This window comes from Pyricularia oryzae, chromosome 7, assembly GCF_000002495.2.
Source record: "Pyricularia oryzae 70-15 chromosome 7, whole genome shotgun sequence".
Classification (NCBI taxonomy): Eukaryota; Fungi; Ascomycota; class Sordariomycetes; order Magnaporthales; family Pyriculariaceae; genus Pyricularia; species Pyricularia oryzae.
The window spans coordinates 365,536-388,167 of record NC_017854.1 but is presented as its reverse complement, the minus strand read 5'-3'; the positions used below and the strand labels follow the sequence as shown (position 1 = coordinate 388,167).

Genomic DNA, 22,632 nt, shown 5'->3' with positions numbered 1-22,632 from the left:
GCGAAGGAAGACGCCAGTCTGATCGACGACTACTATGCCACGGGTCAACTTACCATTCAGAAATTCCTCGACATATAACCTTAAATTTTGATCAGAGCAGTAGATCCATCTTCACCCACGAATCGCACTTTCGTTTGTGCTGCGACTGTCCTTGAAACACCCACAATCATGAAATGCCATCAGCCTGCCTTTTGCATTCTCTCCTTCCAGCACAAGAGACAAGCACAGGTTGCCAAGAGACCACCAGTCATAATATCCGTTTCTCAAGGGATAATTGATCCGGTCTAAGAAAACCCGGTGATAAACGTGAATGGGCTTGGGTTTCGGATGACAGCCTCGAGCGAGATAAGGGAAGTGAATGGATCAGTCCCCGCAATGTTTAGCCTCAAAGAGGTAATACCTCGACTGACAGGCCAGACGCTGCAGGGTCAGGTCAGTCACCTTGACAAAATTCTCCGTGACTGTGTTCATGCCAGGGTGAAGGGTAGGTAGGTTAGAGTTTCCTCCCTGCCATATGGCCAACGCAGGTGCTGTATTTTGGTATGCAGATCTTCAACGACACTTGGTACGTATCGCGAGTAGCATTGACAAGTCGCAAATCCTACGGTTCCTTTCGAGAATTTCTCGTCCTCCCGTAGCAAAAATATACGACGAGCTTTTGGCAATGCTTGATTCACCGCGGATGGTTTGATAAATAGTTAGCAATGCAATGCACTTCAGTGTCAACAAACGTCCCAATTCTTCAGCTCTACATGTACAAAGTCTGCGGCCCTACAGCGCCGTTTATATGGCAGCTATCCTCACACCATCTTTCCAATCGATGACGGGGACAAGAACACAAGCCTTTGAACCAGTGATTGAGAACAGCCCCTCGGCATGCATGAGCAGTCACCCCCATCCTGGTCCACCACCACTGCACCTTTAGGAACTTGGTGCGTCCTTCTTCTCAGGAATAAATGGCAACTGGTTCCGCGGGATATCGTAATGGGCGTAAATCTGGTGCCTGCGGAGGTGGACCGGCGTCTTGTTCGTTGGCTGGTCGGGAATGGTCTTCTCCAGACCCTGCATAACAATCAACGAGCGTTAGAAACCAATAACTTTACCAGTCTAGTAAAGAGTACAGCATAAAAACAGTTCCAAACACCTACCAGGTTCTCATAGACACACTTGTTCAGCTTCCACTCGGCCGGTCGGCACTGCCACAGCTGGTGGTTGTTGTTGTCGAGGCACTGCCAGTGCTTGCGGAACTCCTCGAGGCAGCTCTTATTGATGTCCTCGACCACGCTGCGGGCGCAGCGTGTGACGCGGCGTCCCTCCTTTAGACATGCGGCCTCGCCGTTGCCCGAGTTCTCGGTCTTGCACTGCATGTAGTCATCGTTGTAATCGCGGCAGCGGGCGCCGATGAAGAATGACGCCGACAGAAGAGGTGCCGAACTCGCGCCCAGCTCCTTGACCTTGGGGATGCTCTCGGGCAGCGGCGTCGTGTCGATCAGGATGCCTTGGTTGGTGCTGTTTGCGGACGAGTGGACGATTGATTAGCTTTGGGGATTATTCAACGTTGTGCTGAAGTTTTGGGGACATGGCTTTTCTGTGACTTTGCCACGTCCTTCGCGGCCAATTGACGACGACAAGATAGCCTGCTCGTCGGATTGAACGTACATGGGTTTTCGGGAGGCCATCTTTGCGGTGTTGGGGTGGGATGGTCGAACTCGGAGTTGTTCCTAATAGATCTAGATGCACTCCGCGACTTCGGGATTGAGTTGGAGGTCGGGTGCTGTAGTCAAGCTCAATCGTGGGGCGTCTGATTGGCTAGTGTGCGGCCAATGCGAAGGTGAGGGTCCAATCACAAGCTCAGAGTCTCGGTGAGCTTTCACCTTCAGGCCGACCTACCAGACGCGATAAGGCGGAACCCGAGACCTAGAATTGAGCTCAAGTGGATTTTTCGAGGCGCGTCTGGCTCCGAGCGGCCTCTATCAGATTTGTTTTGTTTGCGCTCGGCCAGCAACAATTATCGCATTTGAATCGTTTCGCGCCGACGACATAATTGAAATGCACTGCAAATTAATAGCGTACAACTCTTCGTAATTATTTGCATCCATTTTCTCACGAAAGTTGCGGCTGTACATAACGTGCATTTTTGTCCCCTAGTGCGGCGCGACAGGCTTGGGAACCTCACGGAATCCCAACCCTGGTGAAGCTTTGCTTCGCTTGTTCTCGCGATAGCATTTTCAGCACGCAGCGATTGAAGCTTATTGGAAGCTAGGCCCACTGGCTCCTTGTTGCCACGATGGCTTCTGGCTCTTTATTTGGCGGCCTTTATGGCAATGCAGGCAGTGCGTCGACACCAACCATCCTTCTCCTAACTGGCTTGCCCCCGCGTCCATCCGCTTCTCACTTTTTGGAAACGAGTGCAAGCTGACTTTTTATTTTGCACTGGGTGACTAGATTCATTCCAGAATTCGACACAGCGCCCAGGCTTTGGTCTTTCTCAACCACAGCAAAGTCAGCAGAACAACCAGTCTCAACAGATGATCCAGTCGCAACAGGCTGGCAGTTCACTATGGAAGCCCGGCATGATGTCGCTTCGTAAGTCTTGTCGGCCAGCAAAAGGTGGCTTGGTGATATGAGGCACATTCAAAACTAATCATAGGGCGGTGAATTCAGACCACAAGACGATACCAGAGCAGATGCACACATTAACATGCAAATGGGACCCGGCACACCACTCGTGTGAGTTCAAGACCTACTTTTACAACAAGGTCGACGAAGCAGCTATACCATTCTACGGCCCCGCGCCGGGCGACGACCCAAAGGCATGGGAGGAGGCTCTGGCTGAGAAGCCCGGCCCCGGCTACATCCCCGTGGCGGCCGTCGGATTCCAGGCGCTCGCGCAACGCCTCAACGCTCAGAGGCTGGCCGTGGGTCAGTTCAACCAGCGCCTGCACGAGATCAACGCCAGTCTAGACGCCATTCTGTCGAGGCACGACCTTGAGACATCAGTGCGCACCATGGCGGCCCGCAGGAGGCATGCGGAGCTGCGCAAGAGGAGCCTGAAGCTTGCAGCGCGGGTGCAGGTGCTGCGGAACCGGGGTTACGCGCTTAGTGGCGATGAAGACGACCTCAGGATCAAGCTGGCTGCGCTGGAGCGGACGGCCCAGGACCCGGCGCTTGGCGCAAGGTTGGAGGAGCTCTGGAGCAGGCTCATCACCCTGCGAGACTACGCCGAGCAGTTGAAGAGTGAGATCAGCAAAGGTGCGCCGGCTGAGATACAGACTGGACTTGGAGAGGAGGTTGAGGCCAAGGCGAAAAAGGTCAGTTTTAATGGAGCCCGGCTGATTTATGATAGAAGGTCTGTTGCTAACGATTTTCATGTTTAGATTCTCGAGGACTATGAGAAGCAAATACAGCATCTCAAGAAAGAGTTGGAGCTAGTCAAGACTGAGTACGATGATTGGGAGAAACAAACCACACCTGCTGCTAGGTAATGACCTCGGTAACTCACGGCATGTACCTTATGCAAGCAGATGGATAAGCTGGGATGAAAAATATGGACTTTTTTCCTGTCAAAAGTTCTGTCCTCAGGAGCGGTGGCCTAACCCACGCCGCTTCTGATGAGTCTGAGATGGTGGATGGCTCACGGTGGGTATCTGTTACAAAACAAAACCACGTGCAAAAGAAGCCAGGAAGCATTTGATCAACTGTAAAGAACAGAGGATGAATGTGAGATGCCGATAGTCGGTAATCGGCTTCAATGTATCTCAGAATGTTGGCGTGAATACCCTTGAATTCTTACTAAATATTTCAAAAAAAAAAAAAAAAAGAAACACGTGGGAAAATCAGCCCAGCAATTTTAGATCATATACCTTTGGATGCGGTTGATAGTCTATAGACAGGACCAAGCGCATCGTGAACAAATAAAGTCCATAACAAGGAGAATTCAAGACTGCTGGACCAATCAAAAATACTTGCAGCAATTGACAGTATCAGTGGCCCTAGCTGGAGGTAGGGAAGCTTGGGAAGGTTGACGTTTCGGCAGGGGTCCTCAATCGGCACTGGCCAATTTACCACCCGTGGGGCAGAATCCATCCCATCCCGGGACAGCTGCCGTTCTGCATCCGTACTCCGACCCCTTTGGTCCGTTTGAATGCTAACAAAAAGTTGGTTGACGTGACATTGTCCAAAACAAAACTCCCATCACACTCGCGCCGAGCTGCAGGTTCTCTAGCGTCCCGAACAAATCTGCATTAGAATCAGGAATTTATCGACGACAAGTAATAAACGCTAGCGCCAGCCACGACCTGGCAATTTGCGCGCCCACCATTCATCGTCAGGTTCCACCTGCAGTGACAGTGTCCCCAGCAGACCGCTCGTCAAACGCCAGGAATGCCATATCCCCCCAGCTGTAGCTCACCACGATAACTCAGTCTTGGGCGGCGCCACAACAACCGCAATCACGATAGACAGGCTAGCGAGAGGTAGCAAGGTCGGGGGTTGAGAGGCGCTTTAAATCGGCCCACGGGGCCCCGATTACACCCAACGCCCATCATGGCGGCCAACACGAACAGGTTCTCGACATACACGACAGCCTCGGCCGACTCGAAAGATGGCGAGAAGAAGAAGGACATGTGGAACTCCATGCTGGAGTCGGTAGCCAGCGGAAAGCGGCTACCGGAGAAGAACCTACTGGTGCTGGGTATGGATGCTGGCAGCTTCATCACGCGCTCTTCGCGACTTGAAAAAGAACCCCTTCTGACCTGATATGAACGGACAACAGGCGGCACGGTCGAGACACAACGGAGTTTTCTGGAAACTTTATCGAGCGATTTTAGGAGAACGCTTGACACGGACCATATACCTCCCGTTGCGAACCACTTCGCCCTAGGAAACACCTATTACGACGTCCTAGACGCGGATCAAGAAGGTGCGGCAAGACTCTAGCCAAGTTCATCACGCCCGAGAAACCCCACTGACATCAGACCGTACGGCAAACAGATATACTAGCCCGGATAACCCTCTACTCGCTCACGAAGCCCTCAGCCTCCTTCAGCTCCCTCCTCAAGCCTCTCCTCACTCCACAAACGATACCAAACACGCTCGTCGTTATCTTACTTGACTGGTCACATCCATGGCTGTGGATGCGCCAGCTGCGCGACTGGATCCTCCTCCTCAGGACGGTGCTGGTGAGCCTCAGCATCGAGGCCAAGGATGCCATGGAGGAGGTCATGATCGGCTGGCGAGACCGCGGCAGGGGAGGCGCAAGCACCAACTTGGACGGAAGTGGTGTCGCCACTGCTGCTATGGCGAGTGATGGCGGTGCGGGTAGCGATAGCGTCGCTCTACCGCTGGGACCGGGCGAGTGGGAGGATGCACTGGGTTTGCCGCTGTCTGTGGTCTGTCAGAATGTGAGTTTCGCTCGCCGCCGCGCATCTAACGGAGCATGTGCACCGGACTGACTGAATTGTCTATAGGCGGACAAGATTGATTCTTTGGAAAAGAGGCAAGGGTGGAAAGAGGAGCAGTTCGACGTCGTCATGCAATTCATGCGAACGGTGCTGCTAAAACGTATGTATTTTTACCCTTTGACATCCATAAATTGCTGTTGCTGCCCAGCAGGAGACTAACAAACCCTCAACTCAGACGGCGCATCGTTGATTTACACGTCCACAAGTGTGCCATCACAATTACCGAGCCTGATCCACTCCAGCTTGGGCATCACCTCACTTCTCAAGAGGCAACCGCTCAAGCACAACGTCATCGACCGCGACAAGATCGTCGTACCGCCAAACTGGGATTCTTGGGGCAAGATCCGGGTGCTGCGCGACGGTTTCGATGTCGAGATGGTCAGCGAGGGCTGGTCGATAGACCTGGACCAACCTTTCCCTCGCGAGTCGGCCCGCACCCTTAATGGCGATGGATTGAATGAGGCAGGCGAGTTTTCCGACTCGGAATCGGACGACGGTGCGCGACAGTCGGAGGACGACCAGGTTGAAGGCTCGGCGGTGGTGCTCTACGAACAAAAGATCGAGAACCCCAGTGCGGCGGCACAGCAGCACGCGGCGCTCGAGGACCGCTCGGGCCGGCGCATGGAGGTTGACACGGAGGACCACCAGGCATTCCTGGAGAAGCAATACCCGGTTCTGGACGAATTCCGCAAGACACTGCAGAAGGAGGAGGACGAGGAGGCCGCGACCAAATCCAAGAGATCGCAACTGCAAGGGGACAGTTCGGCGTCACGGGGTTACGGGGGCTCGCATGGCCACGACGACTACGGTCACAGTCCGATCGGCGGCTTGCTCGGCGATCAGATCGGGCCTGTGCAGTTCAACATGGGTGGAATCCAGATGGATACGGATGCTGCGTTCCAGTCTATCCAGAGGTTGACGGTGAGTTTGATACAAGTTCACTAGTCAGAGTTTTGAAGTTCGGTTTGCTGATGTATCTACAGGAGCGACAGCATGCGCACGAGCCCGAGCCCGAGCCTGATGTCGATGTTGAAGTTGACGAAGGGCCTACGGATCCCGACCGGATGCAAGCTTTCTTCGCAGGGCTTATCCAGAGAGGTATGGCCAAATCTGGGGGCACCTAATTACAAGAAGAATATGTTTGTTATGTTGAGTAGGGGTGATGCGGGGATAATCTTTGTGGTTCAGCTATACCATCTGGGTGCTTTCATGGAGTCTACTGGCACATTCAGAAACATCGAAGGGGACTGCCAACGGTCTGGTATTCTGCCTGTGTGGCGTGACCCATCATTCTGAGTGTCGGAGCCTCAGAATTGGGTGCCAAGACCGTTGACTAGCTCACAAAGATGGCGGGTGGACAAAGGAAGACGGCAGGGAAGGGGGGAGGGGTGTTGGGTTTCATGCACCTTGTTTGTAGATTAGATACCCCATGCGGAAAAGAGAAAGAACAGCGCAAATTGCGACATGTCGATGAGTACTAGACAATATCTAGACTAGAACAATACCGCAGCTGCCCAGATCTGTATATACAAGCACGTCTGCCTCACTCCATATCCTCTCGGTCTTCAACTTGGTTGACCGCTCAGTAGGCCCGGGCCATGCTTTGACGGCTTTGGCCGTCCTTCAGTAGCGACGGGTATGTCAACCGCCATTTTGCTAGTCCTGAAGGTATGACGTTGTTTAGAACTAAAATGCCAATCTCCATGTATGATACCGGATAAGTAGTGTCCGAATTGTTCATAAACGTATTGTATGACCAAAGCTTTTTTTAGAAATATGTAAAGTTTAGCATAAATATTCTAACTCTATTAGGTAGCTTTTGAAAGGGGATTATATAGAGCAAACTCATGTGGAGTTGTGGCATCGCAGGAACATATTTACGGTGTGATTCGTCTTGGTCAGGATGTTCACGTACAAGATTAAATGCTTGATACACAAGTACATAATAATACAACTGACTCAAAAGCCTAAAGCTTTAGTCAAGAAGTAGACTTATTTCAAGGCTTTACAATGAAACAGCGCGTTTTGGTATGGAGAGAAGATGCAAGAGATTTGACAAGATGTTGAAAAGCTCTGAGAAAAGATGAAATTCGAGACGATTCAATTCCATAACCTCTTAGGTGACCCTGAACAAGGCAAGCCTCACATCCGGTGATCGACTTCGCCCACAGACCTAGATTGGGATGAATGCTCCAATAGTCCGCTTCACAGTCGCATCTTCAGGCTCTCGGAGAGAATCTTGGGCGTAATAGCACAGCTCATAGTCGTCCCATAACTCTAACAGCGTGTCAATTTCGAGGAACTCATCGGGGTCACAAAGTAGCTCATGCTGAAAGGAACGGCCATATGCTTCTTCCGAATTCGAAATGTAATACTTTTCTGGCTAAATGTTTGGTGGTCCAAACTCGTCTCGTAAAGGTTGCAAATGGTTTAAAGACATTCTACATCCATCTATACCTACTAAGGATGTGAAATAGCGCAGACGTAAGCCACCGAGCACCCGCCGGGCTTCTTAGGTACAACATTCCAATGTCTAAAGTGAAGGAAACCTGATTCGAGAGTGGCAGGTAGGTAGAGCCCGTATCAAGAACCTGCGTGTTCGGCATGCGAATGCAATTGTGGCGGAGACAGTCTGACATGCGAAAGACTCCCAAAGTCGTCTCTTTATGGTTGTCGTGGCGAGTCTTGCGTATCTCATCCCAGAAGAGTTGCAGGCAACACAGCTTCCCGGATTTAAAAAGGCTGTCGATGCGAGCCGATTCCAGCTCCAAGTCTGACAAGCGCAGTATGTCGAGTCGTGGCATCTTGTCAACCAAAGTCCCTTCGGTGAACTCTGTCCACCCCCTACAGTCGTATCTTCCAGTCTTCACAATCTTCTGAGCTGATAAGGAGGTTGAAAGTCGAATGTTTATGAGCCCAAGGCTGCGTAGCTGCGAAAGCCTAAGCAGAAACGCTTCTAGGTCATTTCTCACAGTTTGGATACCTTCCAAGACGAGCAGTCTTAAGGGTGGCGACGTGGGACTCCCCAAAGCCATGCGGCCTTTGAATGATGCCGATAATATGTATCCCAGTCCCTCAAACATGTAAGCAATTTCGTCCAACTCCCTCAGCTTCGAACAAAAACTGCCAGTTTTATAGAAGTGTACCAGTAGAGATTCCACATTCTGCATCAACTGAAAAAAATGGATGAATTTGTTGCAATCATGGTTTTTTTCTCACCGAGATGTCTTCAGACCTTGTGCATTCCTGTGATAACAACCAACGTGCATCATCTCAGGTGCGACATCCACAGGTTCATAGAAGGTACGATTTCGGGGAGGCATAAGGCTTGGCCTTGGTGGAAGGAAGGGTGCGGTAATGCTGACCGAGAAGCGCTTCAGTCTACTGCAGATGATTCTGAACTTAGCCGCTTGGTCCCAGTCAAGTGGCAAAACAAGCTCGTTGCTCGGAATACCGCACATCTTGGTTTCTTCAAAGATGACAAGCTCATCCAGACGGCGAATTTGTGAGCATGCCAAGGCAGACATCATAACTTGAAATGCTTGGAGCGCCCGAGACCAAAAGGCACACAGATATAACATATTGCAATCCATGGGTGAAACACGGCTGCTCGTGTGACAGATAACCACATCTTCTAGGGAGAGAGTTTTCAGACCGTTGGGGAAGGCTTGTAAAATATCAGCAAGCGTGCCCCGCATGGCAACACCTGCGCCTGCTACGCTTGCATCTTGCTCTGCCAGCATGTCTGATAGCCACGATCTCTGCGATGGTAAATATGTCTCCGTCTGCCAGGTTGTCCAAACTTGATGCCAGATCCGGGCAGGCAAATTTCCGAGTGGATACCACCTAGGAACTGGCGCAGGCCAGTCATGGTAGTGAATGGCGTTCACTTTCAGGCTGCAGATGGAGTGGGCCATTCCTTGAATGTCCAAAAGTCCGCGCATTCTTTTCAGGCCTGATGGTGTCAGATTTACCGTGCTGTTGGTAAAAAGACGTAGAAACGGTAGGCTAAGGCAATCAATCCTTCATCGCCTTGGACACTAGACGACAGACTAACACATCACCTGTCGTCAAGTAGTCGGCCAACTCAACAATCAGGTCGCCATGGAGGCATTCGAATGCCTCGGGCATGGTGATGTCCCTAGTGACACTTTGGCGTAGAAGTAGGTAGGCAAGGTAGGTATTTTGAAAGCCGGTGCCACCAGGAAACGCCAGTTAAAGCTGGTTATCAATGGGGAGGTTAGGATGCTCCTTCAGGAAGAAGCCGCGTGCATCGGAAAGATGAAATGCTGCCGTTTGATAAGTGAGTTGGATTGGCGTGTCGAAAAAGAATGAAACATGGAACGGAACGCAAACGACTGAATGGATCCAGCTAAGGTGATGGTAGGAGTTAGGCAAGGTACCTTTGGTAAAGTAGCAAAGCACGCAAAAGTCAAGACTGCTGTTCAGTTTTCCATGAAAACCATTTTTATCGACCCGGAAGGAGCGATACGCCTATCTTCACAGTACACCACACCCCATCTCTCGTACCTTCCTTCACAGAAGAATCCATGCCTAAAGGATAGGTATACAGGTACCGAGTTTGTGACCAGTACAGTTGAATGTGTCTCTTGCCAGAAACGGTGAGCCATACACACGTCTGCAAGAGACCTGCTCCAGTGAGAGGGATATATGGTTGGATGGTTGGCGGTTGATGAGCAGATGCGTCTGTTGAAGGTCCCCGGTGTCAAGAGGTTCGAGAAAAGTGCAATTATCAGACTAATAAGCACTTTAATTAAGAGTTCCATCTAGAATACTACCATACGGCCGAGCTGTTACTGTATCTAGGCAGCTTTAATAATTATAAGTTTTCTCGAATGGAACGGTGCCTTTCATCTCATTGTTGGTGGAGCTAGACGCAGGGCAGACAAACACACTCAGCTGTGGCCTGGGCCAGATTTTGTTTTCCCCATTTCCCCAGGGACAACCCTGCAGTGATGCTTCCGAAATTTAACGCTGTGGACCTGCTTGACGTCAGCCTGCGAGGGGTTGATTGGTGGGGTGCAGACGCCGGCAGTCCCGAATAATTCTTTATCCTGAATTGTTTACCTGCAGGTGGGCGGTTCGCACTCATCTACCGGTCCTTAATTAAGTGGGAGGCAGGCTTCTACCCATCTAGCTCAAGGTTTATCTCCAAGAAGATTACCGGCGCATTTGAGCGATCTGCCTGGAAAGGCTTTTCTGACGCCAAACAGATCAGTCGCGCACAATCCTAATCGCAGCACCTGGTAGGCCGGCCTCGCGCGCGAAGCTCACAACAACCCCGCACGTCAAGATGATGTCCGCGCAGTTACAGCAGCAGGCCAACGCGGCCGCAGCGGCCGCCGCTAGCCGAGGCGAAGGCGTCGCAACCCCGGCAGCTAGCGAGACGCAGGCTATCGAGGCGATTGCCCCAGGTACCGAGTCGCCTACTTTACGAAACCGAGCTGGCGATAGCGAAAGCCCGTACATCCAGGCGCATCAGGATACGCCCGTGGCATGGCAGCTGCTGGACAAAGACGCCGTCGCACTGGCGAAATCGCAGAACAAGCTCATCTTTATGAACATTGGTTTCAAGGCCTGTCATTGTAGGTGCAACTAACACTGGCTTACAGCAGTGAGGGCATTCACTGACAGCCATGCTTCTGTCCAGACTGCCGCCTCACAACCCAAGAATCTTTTCGCAATAAGAATGTTGCAGCTCTGCTCAATTCGTCCTTTATACCAATACTTGTGGACCGTGAAGAAAGACCCGACATCGACAGCATATACATGAACTATATTCAAGCCGTCAACAGCGCCGGTGGCTGGCCATTGAACGTTTTCCTGACTCCCGAGCTTGAGCCGGTTTTCGGAGGGACATACTGGCCTGGACCCGGACGCAGTACCTCGTCCGCAGTAGAGGACGGAGAAGAGCCTCTTGACTTTCTGGGCATTCTCAAGAAGCTGCAGAAGGTGTGGACGGAACAGGAGGCTAAATGCCGGAAGGAGGCGCAGGACATAGTGCTGCAGCTGCGTGAGTTTGCCGCTGAGGGAACCATGGGCGTGGGGAACACGGAGAAGGTTCCCTCGGTAGCGACCACTGGCGCGACGGTTAATATATCCACGGGGGTCGCGGCACCTACCACGTCAACGGAAACACCCAAAAAAACGGTCACTGCATCTGCTTCAGCAACGGATCTCGACGTCGACCTTGACCAGCTGGAAGAAGCCTACGCCAACATATCCAGGAGCTTTGACCGTGTAAATGGAGGCTTCAACCTATCGCCAAAATTCCCTACTCCGCCAAAACTCTCATTCCTCCTACGACTGGCTCACCTACCCCCCGAGGTGGGTGATATTGTTGGTGGCCCGGAAGAAATTGCGCGGGCGACTCACATGGCACTTGCTACGTTACGCGCATTACGGGACGGAGGCTTGAGAGATCATATTGGTGCTGGCTTCCACCGTTATAGTGTCACAGCGGATTGGTCTGTCCCGCACTTTGAGAAGATGATCGCGGACAATGCACTGCTCCTTGGTGTGTATTTGGACGCCTGGCTAGGACAGGCTGCCAAGGAGGGAAGAGCTCCGACGCTTGAGGACGAGTTTGCTGACGTGGTACTTGAGCTTGGTGATTACTTGGGCAACCCCGGCTCCGAGTTCGGGTCAAGTTCGACATGCCAAGACTCTCTACTGCCCACCAGTGAGGCATCGGACTCTTATCAAAGGAAAAGTGATAAGCACATGCGCGAAGGAGCGTTTTACCTCTGGACTAGGAGAGAATTCGATGCCACTGTCAGCAACACAGAAGATGGAGATTTGACTAATGGGAAGCATGACGGCGACTTTTACGCGCGTGTGGCAGCTGCGTATTGGAACGTCAAAGAACATGGAAATATTCCCGAGGAGCAAGACCCTCACGATGAGTTTATCAACCAAAACGTCCTACGTGTGGTCAAGACGCCAGCAGAGCTCAGCACATCATTCGGGATCGCTGTCGACGAGGTCAATCAAATTCTAGCCGAGGCGAGGAGAAAGCTCAGGGCTCGGAGAGACAGCGACCGTGTGCGTCCGGAAGTGGACGAGAAGCAGGTTGTTGCATACAACGCGATGGCTATGTCAGCTTTGGCAAGGGCTGGTGTTGTACTTTGGTCAACCGGGCTGGACAAGCATCGCGGAAGCGCATGGATGATGTGTGCCAAGCAAGCCGCCATAGAAATGAAAGGCAGATTGTATGATCAAGAGACAGGAAAACTCAGCAGGCACTGGTTCAGAAACAAGAAAAGCTCAACGGATGCACTGGCCGAAGACTATGCATTCCTCATTGAGGCATTGCTGGATCTTTACGATGCAACTGGAGATGAGAGTGCTTACTTGGATTGGGCAAAGCAGCTTCAAGGTAAGCCACGATCGGAGCAAACGTCACTGGCTGCAATTCTAACTTTGACAATTACAGACAAACAAATTGAAATGTTTTACGATCGTGTGGCACCGTCCAGTCAAAATCTTGACTCTGATGCAGCCAAGACCAAATCGGGTTCTGGCGGGTTCTACTCGACTGCAGAGGAGGCACCGGATGTCATTCTGAGGTTGAAGGATGGCATGGACACTTCGCAGCCATCAACCAACGCCGTCTCGGCCTCGAACCTCTTCCGACTGGCCTTAATCCTCGATAATTTGGAAAGCAGCACCGATGGAACAAAGACTTCGAGGCGGCACAACTATAATACCCTGGCACGAGAAACGATCAAAGCCTTTGAGGTCGAAATGCTGCAGTACCCATTCCTGTTCACCGGGCTGCTCACCTCGGTCGTGAGCGCACGGCTGGGGGGCCAGGCGGTTTTTACCGACGACAAACAAAGACTAGGAGGCGAAGATGCCTCGAGTGTCATAGCGCGAGAATTTGCTTGCAAGCCCAGAGGTGGACTTAGGGCGCTTTGCGTCAAGAGAAAGGATACCGCCCCTCGGGAAGTCAGTGATGGCGTATCTGGGATCACTGGTGGTATCGAGCAGCTGAAGACGGGTGAGCACTGAAACGAAAGAAAGAGCTTGTAGCCATTCACAATTCTGACCGGGATATTTTTTTTCACAGTTTCTTCTCTGCTTTCAGGCTGGTTTCGTGGGTTTGGGATTTGATGTTCTGGTAACTAATTCTGTATATACCTGCTTCTACTCGTTGATATTTTAACCTCTCGGGTCAAATAGGGGAAATTCAGGAGTTGATAATTCAGTTAGATACTCTTTTGATTTTGGTCGCTTAATTCAGTTTCGCCCGATCTTTGGGGACAGGAAACACGTCGAGAGCGAATATCTAAAGCAGGGCAAAGTAGATTAGTGACCACATAAATTTGGGGGCATAACCTGCTTACGCACCTTTGGTATGTTCTCATGTTTGTAACCTCGAGCCTCTACATTGAGAAACCATTTACCCAACTAACGCTGAGAATTGAAAGGATAGACTTGCAAAAGGATTTTTTTTTCTATTAGTCTATATGATGGCGTATATAAATAAATGTCTAGCAAGCAATAGCATTTGGTGGTTGAACATCCGAAATTGTTCATGATACAGTTCTTTTCGTTTTCTTCTGGAGATTTTACATTCATAAAAGTACAGCGATGGGCCCGACTTGAAGGTGCACAGTAAGGCGCTAATTTTCCTCTCGGCTAAATACATTCTTTTCTTTCAGCTCCATCACTGTATTGGGGATACAGCTGCCAAAGTTTTGGGCCCCCTAAAAGATCCCCCGCAAACCATCGCTTTCAGCTCGCAGATCTTGGCATTCCTGAAAGCAAGCTCAGCCTTGAAAAGTCAAGCCGGTGTCCGGTACTCGTGTTGCACACAGCTGGAGAGCAATGGAAGAGGTTGGCCACGGACAGGGTGCGGATCTTACTATACTTTGGCTCCCGAGACTAGAGATCTTGGGTGGGTGTGCTCAGCCTCATTAACGGGATGACGCCCACCCAATCACACACTCCCGAACGTCGATCCCCTGGTTCTTCACATAGCACGCCCGGGTACGCTACCAGATCGGGGATTGGGGCAAGATCGTCAAGATGTCAGAAGCTTATCCTGTCCCCAAATAGATTTAATCTTTTTCCAGCAATGAGCTTTTGGGGCTTGCTATACAGCAGGGGTTCGAGTTTTCGGGTAGGGCTCCCTTTTGTGTTTTACTAGACATTGCACACACAAGAGATATCCTGTGGTGCTTTGTTTCGGTTAGACTTTTGAGGATGGCGATGACGGCAATCGCTTGAAAGTCGTCGATGGGTAGTTTGGGGGCGGAGGATGGAGTCATGTCGTACTATACTGCTATGTTTAGAGCTTTCAGCTTTTCCAAAGTGCACACCGACGGTGGTTGCATGGTTTTGATGCTGCGAAAGGCTTCTTGTAAGTCATCTGTACAAGAAATGGGTTTGTTGCTTTCCGAGATGCGACATAAAAGCAGCAGTTTCCCTGTCGACATCAAGCAACAGATCCACCCACATGCCATCAACGCAAGAGACACAAGCAACAACAGCACCAGTCACAGCTTTATATTCCTCAACCAGCACCCCAAAGCTTCCAAGACATTGTTACTATCAAACTCACAACCATTTAAAATGGCACCCACCCAAATTCTCCTAACCCTCGCCCTCGCCATCCTCTCCCCCCTGACAACGGCAACGCCAACCCCGCCAGCCCAAGATCCATCCCTGGCCCAGTTCGAAGAGCACTTCGTCAACTCGCTCCCCTATACGTCCGACAACGCAACCACGCTCCGGCTGGTGGGCTTCAAGCGCATGGCGCTGCCGGCGGCCGACGTGGCGGCCTTTGAGGAGGCGTGGAACGCGCCGCCGTCCGAGTGGCGGCGGCGGCGGGACGGGGGCTCCGCGGCAGGTCGCCATGAGCAACACTTTTGGTACGACCGCGCCAGGAGGGAGGTCAGGGTGTACTTTCCCGTCGAGGGCGCGCTGCTGAGGAGGAGCGCTGTCGAAGAGGGCGGGAACGTGTTTGTCGAGGCCGACGGGCTGGGGCAGGTGGTGGGTGTCGGGGAGGTGGTGAAGAGGGATGTCGATGGCGAGGGGAGGGCGAGGGCTGTGGTTGGTAGGAGGGCGACGGATCAGGTGTCGGGTGTTGAGGGGAATGTCATTCGTGACGGGATCATGTATGTGTTTTCTTGCCCTTTCATTCCATCCCCCTTTTTTACAGTTTGCTTGAGCAAGCAGCTGGAGCAGGTTTACTAAAACAGCGCCAATAAAAACAGCTACCTCGAAACCCCAGCCCTGCCAGTACGGCACCTGGACGGCCGCACGACCATCTACGACTTTGGCGTCAAGTCGCTGGACCACGACAGCCACAGCCACGACCACGACCACGACCACGAGGTCGAGGCAGATCAGGGCCAGGGCGGTGCCAACCTCGCCAAGCGTGCCGAGGGGAAAAAGGGCTGCCTCGAGAACCACAAGGGCAAGAACTGCAGCAAGGCCTACGGCATCAACCAGGGCCGGTGCCCGATGAACCCCGACACGTGCATGGACTACAACGGCTGGAAGACGGACTGCAAAAAGGGCACCACGACCAAGTTTGGAATCCCGACGCTGAGCAAGGCCGTCAAGTTCCTGGGCAGCGACTGCTCTGTGAGCATGGCGAGGGGACATTGCTGGAATGAGGTCATGTGAAAAAGGTAGGTACATTTGGTGGGGGTGGTTACGCAAAAGAATTTCGGGGCGATTCGTTGGAGCCTGAAACGCAAGAATAATTCTGTCTGTACCTTGAGCGTCAAAATTACTAGCCAAGTTCCAATATTCTTCGGACCGTCCAGGTCACCTTCCTTTCCACAAGTCCACCCACAAAACCCTTGAGATTGCAGATAGTATTGTTTTGAACTGCCACTTTGGACGGCAAAAATAACAGCGCGTTCTCGTCTCTGTGCTGCTGCTTGGCATCCGGTCAGGAGCCCAGCTGCTCATTCTACTCGGTAGTAGTGACGACGAGCGACTTGAACTCTTCGGGGAGGTCTTGGGCAGACGAGATGCTTCCGTCGGCGGCAAGGGCAAGGCTATAGTCAACAAACAAATAATTGTCAGCAGATGAGACATGGGACTATCAGTACTAATGCTATCTAGACCGTTTCGAGTTTCGTACTATTGATCGAGTAAAAGAAAACCTGTCAGTAAAAGCGATCACCACTGTCCCCGTACAAGAAACACCACCCATATTCCAACATACCATTCTTTCGTACTGGGCCTCCTCCAACCCCCCAATCTCATACTCGGTCCCGTCGGCAAGACCCAGCACGTCGGGCCTGGCCCACGACTCGCACTTGTCCCCGCCGGCCGGACAAGCCTCGGGCTGCTCGGGCACGGCAGCCAGCCTGAGGCTCGGCGGAGGCCGCCACTGGGCCCCCGTCATGACGTCGTTGCCCTGCCTGAGGCAAAAGCTGGTAGAGCCGACCGAGGTCCTGACCCCGCGCAGACGGTTGCAGCCGCCGCGGTCGTACACCCTGCCCTCGACGGCCCGGTTGAGGCCGAAGAAGACGCTGATGCCGTTGCCGTTGCAGCACGTGTTGCGGGCGATGTTGCTGCACACCACGTTGTTTCCCGAGCAGTTGTTTGAGTAGTAGAAGCGGAGGTTGACGGCTTGGGAGAGGCTGGCGAGGCCGAGGATGGTGGTGATCTGGGGGAGAAGCATTTTGGGGCGTGAGGAGTTGGGGGAAAGGATTGGTTTTTGAGGCGGGTTGGCTAGGTGCTTGTTCTACTGCTGTTGTTGTTGTTGATGCTGCTGCTGCTGCTGGACTGCTGGCTTGAGGATCGAGTGGACAGGAATACTCGAGGCCATCTGGTGACTTTTATAGACACTGCCAAGTCTTTTCGGAGTCTTTCGAATTACGCCGTCAATGCTTCAGTAACTGTGTCCCTCAAGTGCGTACACCTTTTCCCCCTCTTCTTCCTGCATGTCCCAGATACTCGCCGTATTACTGCATTTATTACTGCATGTAATGTTGCTGTCTCGTCGCCGCAAAGATATAAACCACGCCGACAGACCTCCTTGGCTATCCGAAAGGGTACCCAATACGCCGATGCAAGGTAACATAACAATCAGCATGGCAGGAACTCAAAACTTGTTGCCGAGACGAGGAACCTGCCGCGCCAACCGGCCTGGGAGACACAGCAAGCTTTCCTTGGAGATATAATTGTCCATGCTTTACTGGTGACGAGAGTATATTCAAGATCAAATATACACATGTCGAAAAAAGCAATCGAAAAAGGCGGGAAAAGGAAAAAGCAGACAAACGGGAATTTGATCAGCTGCTTTTTTTTGACTAGCAAACATCCTTACATATTGCTAAAGGGACAAAAAGTATAAGCAAATAACTGCTCACGTTTTCGGGAGTAATTGGCCAAAAGGGGCTATTGCCTGTACCAAGAAAAAAATACCAGAGTCTCTCGCTGGCGCGCCCAATGTCCGACTCAGATGTAACCTAACATAACGTACCTATTAATTCAGCCGGGCGAAGTACGTGCTAGACCAAGCGTATACTGGCGTATCGTTTATTTGAATCTTTGTTCAAATGCGGAGTTTCTTGCCCTTATATTGGTTGAGCCCCATAAAACTAATTTGCCCCAAATCAAACCTCAATTGGACGGAAGCTTTAGTGCCGATCTAGATAAACATTTGGGGTGAAGCTATTCGGAAGGAACAAGTTTTTGTCTTGGCCATTCCTGTGTTCCTATTCTGCCTGGATGGCCATTACAGGCTCATACAGCCAGTTATTATGGGTTACCATAATCTTCTCGTTTTTGTTGAAAGATAGTTTGGGTTTGGGTTGGAATATTTCAAGTAAATGGCAATTTCCCTGGAGTATTAACCCAGCAATAATGCTCTTTTGCTCTGAAAATTACCAAAAAGATGATACCAGTGGTATTGCCGATCTAAGGGAAGCAAAAGGATCCATTAATACCATCAAGAGATTGAATGGTAAACGTCCGTCACGGCGAATGATTTGTCAAACTTCAGAGTGAAGTTGTCGCATGTATCACGTGATCCAGAATCGTACTGCAACTTTACTTTTAATTGACATCGCGTCATAGGGGTTCTCCAGCGCGATGAGGGGTACTAAAAATAATTCAATCAATTTGTCGCGCTGTTGCCCCGCGCGCCCATTTGGATTATCAAGCAACTTTTTTTTTTCTTGCTGTTTCTAAGCAACCCAATTGTTACTAACCTTGGCCACTTACCTTGTACCTGCCAGCCGAACTTTATAAATCCTAACTCCTACTTCTTTGACTGATCGCATACCTTTGCGACCAAGACAAACACAGAAAAATTCCAGACATATTCCTACTTATTCAGTACAGTCCCTGAACTAAACCCCCACTATAGCTCTATCACTGTTCAGTCGCCAGAATGTCTTCGTCAAAACAGCCTCACCAGGAGGACCATCCCGATTCGGAGCCTGAAATGCTCGCGGAGGATGATGCTCTTGAGGAGATTGACGCTTCCGAGGACGTCGACGTTCCCATGGACAGCGACGATGAGGGGGAGCCCGAAGAGATCAACCTGCACAACGACGGCGTCGCCTACTTTGACCTACACAAGGACTCGGTTTTCGCCATTGCCCAACATCCAACCCGCCCGACACTGATCGCAACGGGTGGATCAGAAGGAGACTCGGACGACGCGCCAGGCAAGGGCTACGTCTTTGACACCGCACACGTTCCCCAGCGCCCTCTATTACCACCAAACTTTAGCGGCGAACCTCCGAACCCCCCGGTAGCGCTGGACCGTCTGTTTGAGATTGATGGGCATACCGACAGCATCAATGCTTTGACGTTCACCTACCCCGAGGGAGAGTATCTCTTGAGCGGAGGTATGGACGGCAAGCTTCGCGCGTACGCGGTCAAGGCGGCACCATTACAACCGGGAGCCGCACCAAGTACACCAGCCGCACAAATCGCCTTCCTTGCCGAGTCCCAAGAGGTCCCCGAAATCAACTTCCTATCTCCCTGCCCCAACGGCGCAGCGCACCCTAACGTCGTAGCCCTCGGTGCATCTGACGGCTCCGTCTGGGTGTACCAGGTAGACGGCAGCTCCGACCCGGCGCTGCAGATCCTGCAGTCATACTTCCTCCACACCGGCCCCGCGACAGCATGCGCCTGGACCCCTGATGGAGAGATGCTCGCCACCGTCTCCGAGGACGGCAGCCTCTACGTCTGGGACGTGTTTGGAACGGCCTCGGCCGCCGGACTCAAGGCCAGCGACAACGGAATGAGCGTCCTGGCCCTCACAACGGCAGATCAACGATTCGAAGTCGAGGGCGGCCTGTACAGCGTTTCGATCTCCCCCACCGGGGCCGTCCTGGCCGTCGGAGGTGCAGGAGGTGCCATCAAGGTCGTCAGCCTGCCGCGGATAGACAAGAACACGAGCGCGCAGGCCGGCAAGCGCCGCGGCGGCCCGGCCAGCAACGCCATCGAGGGCGGACAGATCCTCGCCAGTCTGCATGCGCAGGGAGACGGCGTCGAGACGCTCTCCTTCTCCCAGCCCGGTGCGGCGGGTGGCAGCGGCACGCTGCTCGCGGCCGGCTCCGTCGACGGCTCCATCGCCATCTACGACGCGGCGCGCAACTTTCAGGTGCGCAGGCTGATCAACGGCGCGCACGGCGAGTTCAGCGTCGTCAAGGTCGACTTTGTCAAGGCGAACCCCCACCTTCTGACGTCGTGCGGCATGGACGGCGTCGTCAGGAGGTGGGACGCCAGGGGAGGCGTCACGGCGGGCAGCCAGCAGCAGACCCAGACGGGCCAGGCTGGAGGTCTGCTCAAGGAGTGGAGGGGACACAGGGGTGACGGAGAGGGCGGTGGCGTTCTGGGTTTCGTGCAGGGCGAGGCTGGCGAGAGGGTCGCCACTGCTGGTGACGATGGTGTAGTGTTGATCTTTGAGGCATAGTATGCTTCGAATGAAAGTTTGATGAAATGAACTTTGCCGACCCATACTGCGTGCTCGATGGTTTAACCATTCTATGCTGACTTGAATTCGAAAACGCATGCCCGAACGATGCTCTAGGGATATAATTACAACAAAACAAAAAGATACATTTACAAAGTCACCACTAAGACGCCACAACTCCCCACCTCGTACAACCCTCACTTATCCCCAAAGACGTTTTGCCAGGCCCTTCCCAGCGCAAAATCCCTGAAATGCACATCCTTGAACCACTTTTGCTTGACCTGTACCGTGGACATCAGCGCCCTGGCGTGGTCCCAGCCCTCCTCGGTGCCGTCGACGTGGCTCGCGTTGCCCTTGATGTCGCTGTTGCTGCCGGACTTGCCGATGCCGTCAATGTACTCCCACTGGGCGAGGATGCGCTGCTGCTGCGCGTACGTCCGCAGCTGCCCGACCTCGGTCATGATGGCCATCATGACGTCGACGGGGTCGTCGAGGTTGAAAGACGAGCGCACGAGGAGCCGCGCCGCGCCCGTCAGCGACACCAGGTACCCCGTCGTGCACACGATGGACTTGGCGCGGAACACGACGCGCTTCTGGTTCAGCGGCTCCTCCACCGGGCCCCAGGTGAAGTCGGAGCTGGGCGCGTGCGGGTCGTCGTACACGACAAAGTTGCCGCGCGACGTGTCGATGCAGTGGCCGAGCGACAGCAGGTCCCAGACGCCCGAGCGCGCGAGCCAGGGGTCGTCCGGGTCGTCCGCGAAGGCGACGTCCGGGTTGTCCATCTGCAGCAGCCTGCGGAACCCGCCGTTGAGCCGCCCCATGATCGGCCGCAGGTTGACGTCCCACCCGGCGTCCGACTCGAGCACCAGCACGGCCGGGATTTGCTTCTCCAGCATGTGCTGCCAGACGTTGGCGTGCGCGCGCCAGCAGCCCTTTTCGCCGTCCTTGAGCTTGCCGGGCTTTTGCGTCGGCGGCATGCCCTGGTCGTTTTGGACGTCGGCCGCGGCGACGGCCGGGAAGCGCGTGACCTCGATGCCCGACAGGTGCGCCTGGATCGCCATGGCGTCGTACCGGTCGTGGCGGTGCGGCAGGTTGAGGAACACGATCGAGTCGAGCCCCAGCGTCCGGTTGGAGGCGGCTTCCAGCACGGAGCCGTGCTTCTTGTTGGAGCTTGGCCGTGCCGTCGGCCGCCTGGTCAAGGAGGCTTTGCTGGAGATGGCGGACAGCACGGCATCTTTGTGTGCGGTGGGTATGCTGAGGTATGTTATGAGGAGGAAGCAGAGCGAGGCGGCGCCCACGGCGCATAGTAATCTCTTGTTCCCGCGTAGGGATATATTGGGGGATTTATCGGTAAACATGTTGTGCCGCTTTTTTTTCTTTTTTTTATATTTTGTATTATTATTATTACATGCGAAAGCAGTGTGTTTAATGTCGCCAATCAGCCCTTATAAAAACAAAATGTATGTATATGTATACAGAAATGCAGAAATAAAAGTAGCAAAGGCAGGAAAATTCAACATTCAAGCGCTCATTGTCAGGGCCTTATAGGTCTGGGCTACCGAGTCTTAGCATGCCCGTTGCAGTCTTGCGAACCAGGGTTCATAGATTGCGGGCATCACATTGCTCGGTTTTACTTTCGCCGGGGTGTGTGGCGAGGGGCTTTTCGCGAACTGCCCAACAGGTGCCCCTGTTCCCATATTCCTTCTTTGCATGTACCAATGAAAGATTGACATGCGACGGGGAGGGCGCTTGGCAAAACTGTTATTTTCGTCTCGACCCGAAAGAACAGCTTAGGGACCATCGATCTACATAGTAAAGAAACTCCGCACAGCCCTTTTGTTGCACCAAGACACACCGTCAAAAACGGAAGCTCCCGTCAATGACTAATTAATGCCAGTGACTTCGGTAAATATAGCCTGCAACACCTTTTTTACTTACAACGGTGAGCAGTATTGGTGTCTGCGGCTTCCTTAGTCTTCATATTAGTCTTATATCTCTTCTCTCTACGTGTTCTTCAGATCCTTTTGAGCTGCGGAAATGAATACATTGCCTGGCACCCGAGTCAAGTCACATCTGTTCATTCACCATTCAGCGCCTGGGCGGGCATGGACGATAGATAACAGCCTTATGACCGCCCCCGTAGCCGCCATCACAATCACACCTTGGGCCAACTGAGCAATGTGCCTGCCCCTTTTACGGTCAGTTCGTAATTACCACATTTGCCCGTACGTGGTAAATCAGCAGGGG

The 22,632-nt window shown here is 52.6% G+C and overlaps 9 protein-coding genes across 9 annotated transcripts; 5 read left to right on the top strand and 4 right to left on the bottom strand.

The window, feature by feature from the left end:
• Window positions 1-600: 600 nt before the first annotated feature.
• MGG_03073 (uncharacterized protein) lies at window positions 601-1,914 on the bottom strand. Its single transcript, XM_003720552.1, has 3 exons — window positions 1,660-1,914; window positions 1,149-1,509; window positions 601-1,062 (listed from the first exon to the last, which is right to left on the bottom strand). Exons 1-3 carry the CDS (start codon window positions 1,677-1,679, stop codon window positions 922-924), a joined length of 522 nt encoding a protein of 173 aa, XP_003720600.1. The 5' UTR covers window positions 1,680-1,914; the 3' UTR covers window positions 601-921.
• On the top strand, window positions 1,904-3,954 carry MGG_03074 (uncharacterized protein). Its single transcript, XM_003720551.1, has 4 exons — window positions 1,904-2,333; window positions 2,446-2,586; window positions 2,665-3,311; window positions 3,378-3,954. Exons 1-4 carry the CDS (start codon window positions 2,288-2,290, stop codon window positions 3,483-3,485), a joined length of 942 nt encoding a protein of 313 aa, XP_003720599.1. The 5' UTR covers window positions 1,904-2,287; the 3' UTR covers window positions 3,486-3,954.
• A 96-nt stretch (window positions 3,955-4,050) lies between these two features.
• MGG_03075 (dynein light intermediate chain) lies at window positions 4,051-7,019 on the top strand. The gene is made up of 6 exons (XM_003720550.1): window positions 4,051-4,693; window positions 4,775-4,921; window positions 4,993-5,402; window positions 5,469-5,562; window positions 5,638-6,383; window positions 6,446-7,019. Exons 1-6 carry the CDS (start codon window positions 4,546-4,548, stop codon window positions 6,584-6,586), a joined length of 1,686 nt encoding a protein of 561 aa, XP_003720598.1. The 5' UTR covers window positions 4,051-4,545; the 3' UTR covers window positions 6,587-7,019.
• A 616-nt stretch (window positions 7,020-7,635) lies between these two features.
• On the bottom strand, window positions 7,636-9,593 carry MGG_17872 (uncharacterized protein; the record flags this gene model as incomplete). The annotated part of the gene is made up of 4 exons (XM_003720549.1): window positions 7,636-7,841; window positions 7,924-8,585; window positions 8,682-9,440; window positions 9,520-9,593. 4 exons carry the CDS (start codon window positions 9,591-9,593, stop codon window positions 7,636-7,638), a joined length of 1,701 nt encoding a protein of 566 aa, XP_003720597.1.
• Window positions 9,594-10,561: 968 nt separating this feature from the next.
• MGG_03077 (spermatogenesis-associated protein 20) lies at window positions 10,562-13,913 on the top strand. Its single transcript, XM_003720548.1, has 3 exons — window positions 10,562-11,068; window positions 11,134-12,861; window positions 12,919-13,913. The coding sequence occupies exons 1-3, from the start codon at window positions 10,777-10,779 to the stop codon at window positions 13,494-13,496; spliced, it is 2,598 nt and encodes an 865-aa protein (XP_003720596.1). The 5' UTR covers window positions 10,562-10,776; the 3' UTR covers window positions 13,497-13,913.
• A 1,149-nt stretch (window positions 13,914-15,062) lies between these two features.
• Window positions 15,063-16,121, top strand: MGG_03078 (uncharacterized protein; the record flags this gene model as incomplete). The annotated part of the gene is made up of 2 exons (XM_003720547.1): window positions 15,063-15,607; window positions 15,707-16,121. The coding sequence occupies 2 exons, from the start codon at window positions 15,063-15,065 to the stop codon at window positions 16,119-16,121; spliced, it is 960 nt and encodes a 319-aa protein (XP_003720595.1).
• Window positions 16,122-16,413: 292 nt separating this feature from the next.
• MGG_03079 (uncharacterized protein) lies at window positions 16,414-17,227 on the bottom strand (the record flags this gene model as incomplete). Its single annotated transcript, XM_003720546.1, has 2 exons — window positions 16,685-17,227; window positions 16,414-16,501 (listed from the first exon to the last, which is right to left on the bottom strand). The coding sequence occupies exons 1-2, from the start codon at window positions 17,131-17,133 to the stop codon at window positions 16,414-16,416; spliced, it is 537 nt and encodes a 178-aa protein (XP_003720594.1). The 5' UTR covers window positions 17,134-17,227.
• A 1,336-nt stretch (window positions 17,228-18,563) lies between these two features.
• Window positions 18,564-21,894, top strand: MGG_03080 (ribosome biogenesis protein Sqt1). Its single transcript, XM_003720544.1, has one exon. It carries the CDS (start codon window positions 18,850-18,852, stop codon window positions 20,383-20,385), a length of 1,536 nt encoding a protein of 511 aa, XP_003720592.1. The 5' UTR covers window positions 18,564-18,849; the 3' UTR covers window positions 20,386-21,894.
• MGG_03081 (uncharacterized protein) lies at window positions 20,346-21,893 on the bottom strand. The gene has a single exon (XM_003720545.1). It carries the CDS (start codon window positions 21,741-21,743, stop codon window positions 20,583-20,585), a length of 1,161 nt encoding a protein of 386 aa, XP_003720593.1. The 5' UTR covers window positions 21,744-21,893; the 3' UTR covers window positions 20,346-20,582.
• Window positions 21,895-22,632: the final 738 nt, after the last annotated feature.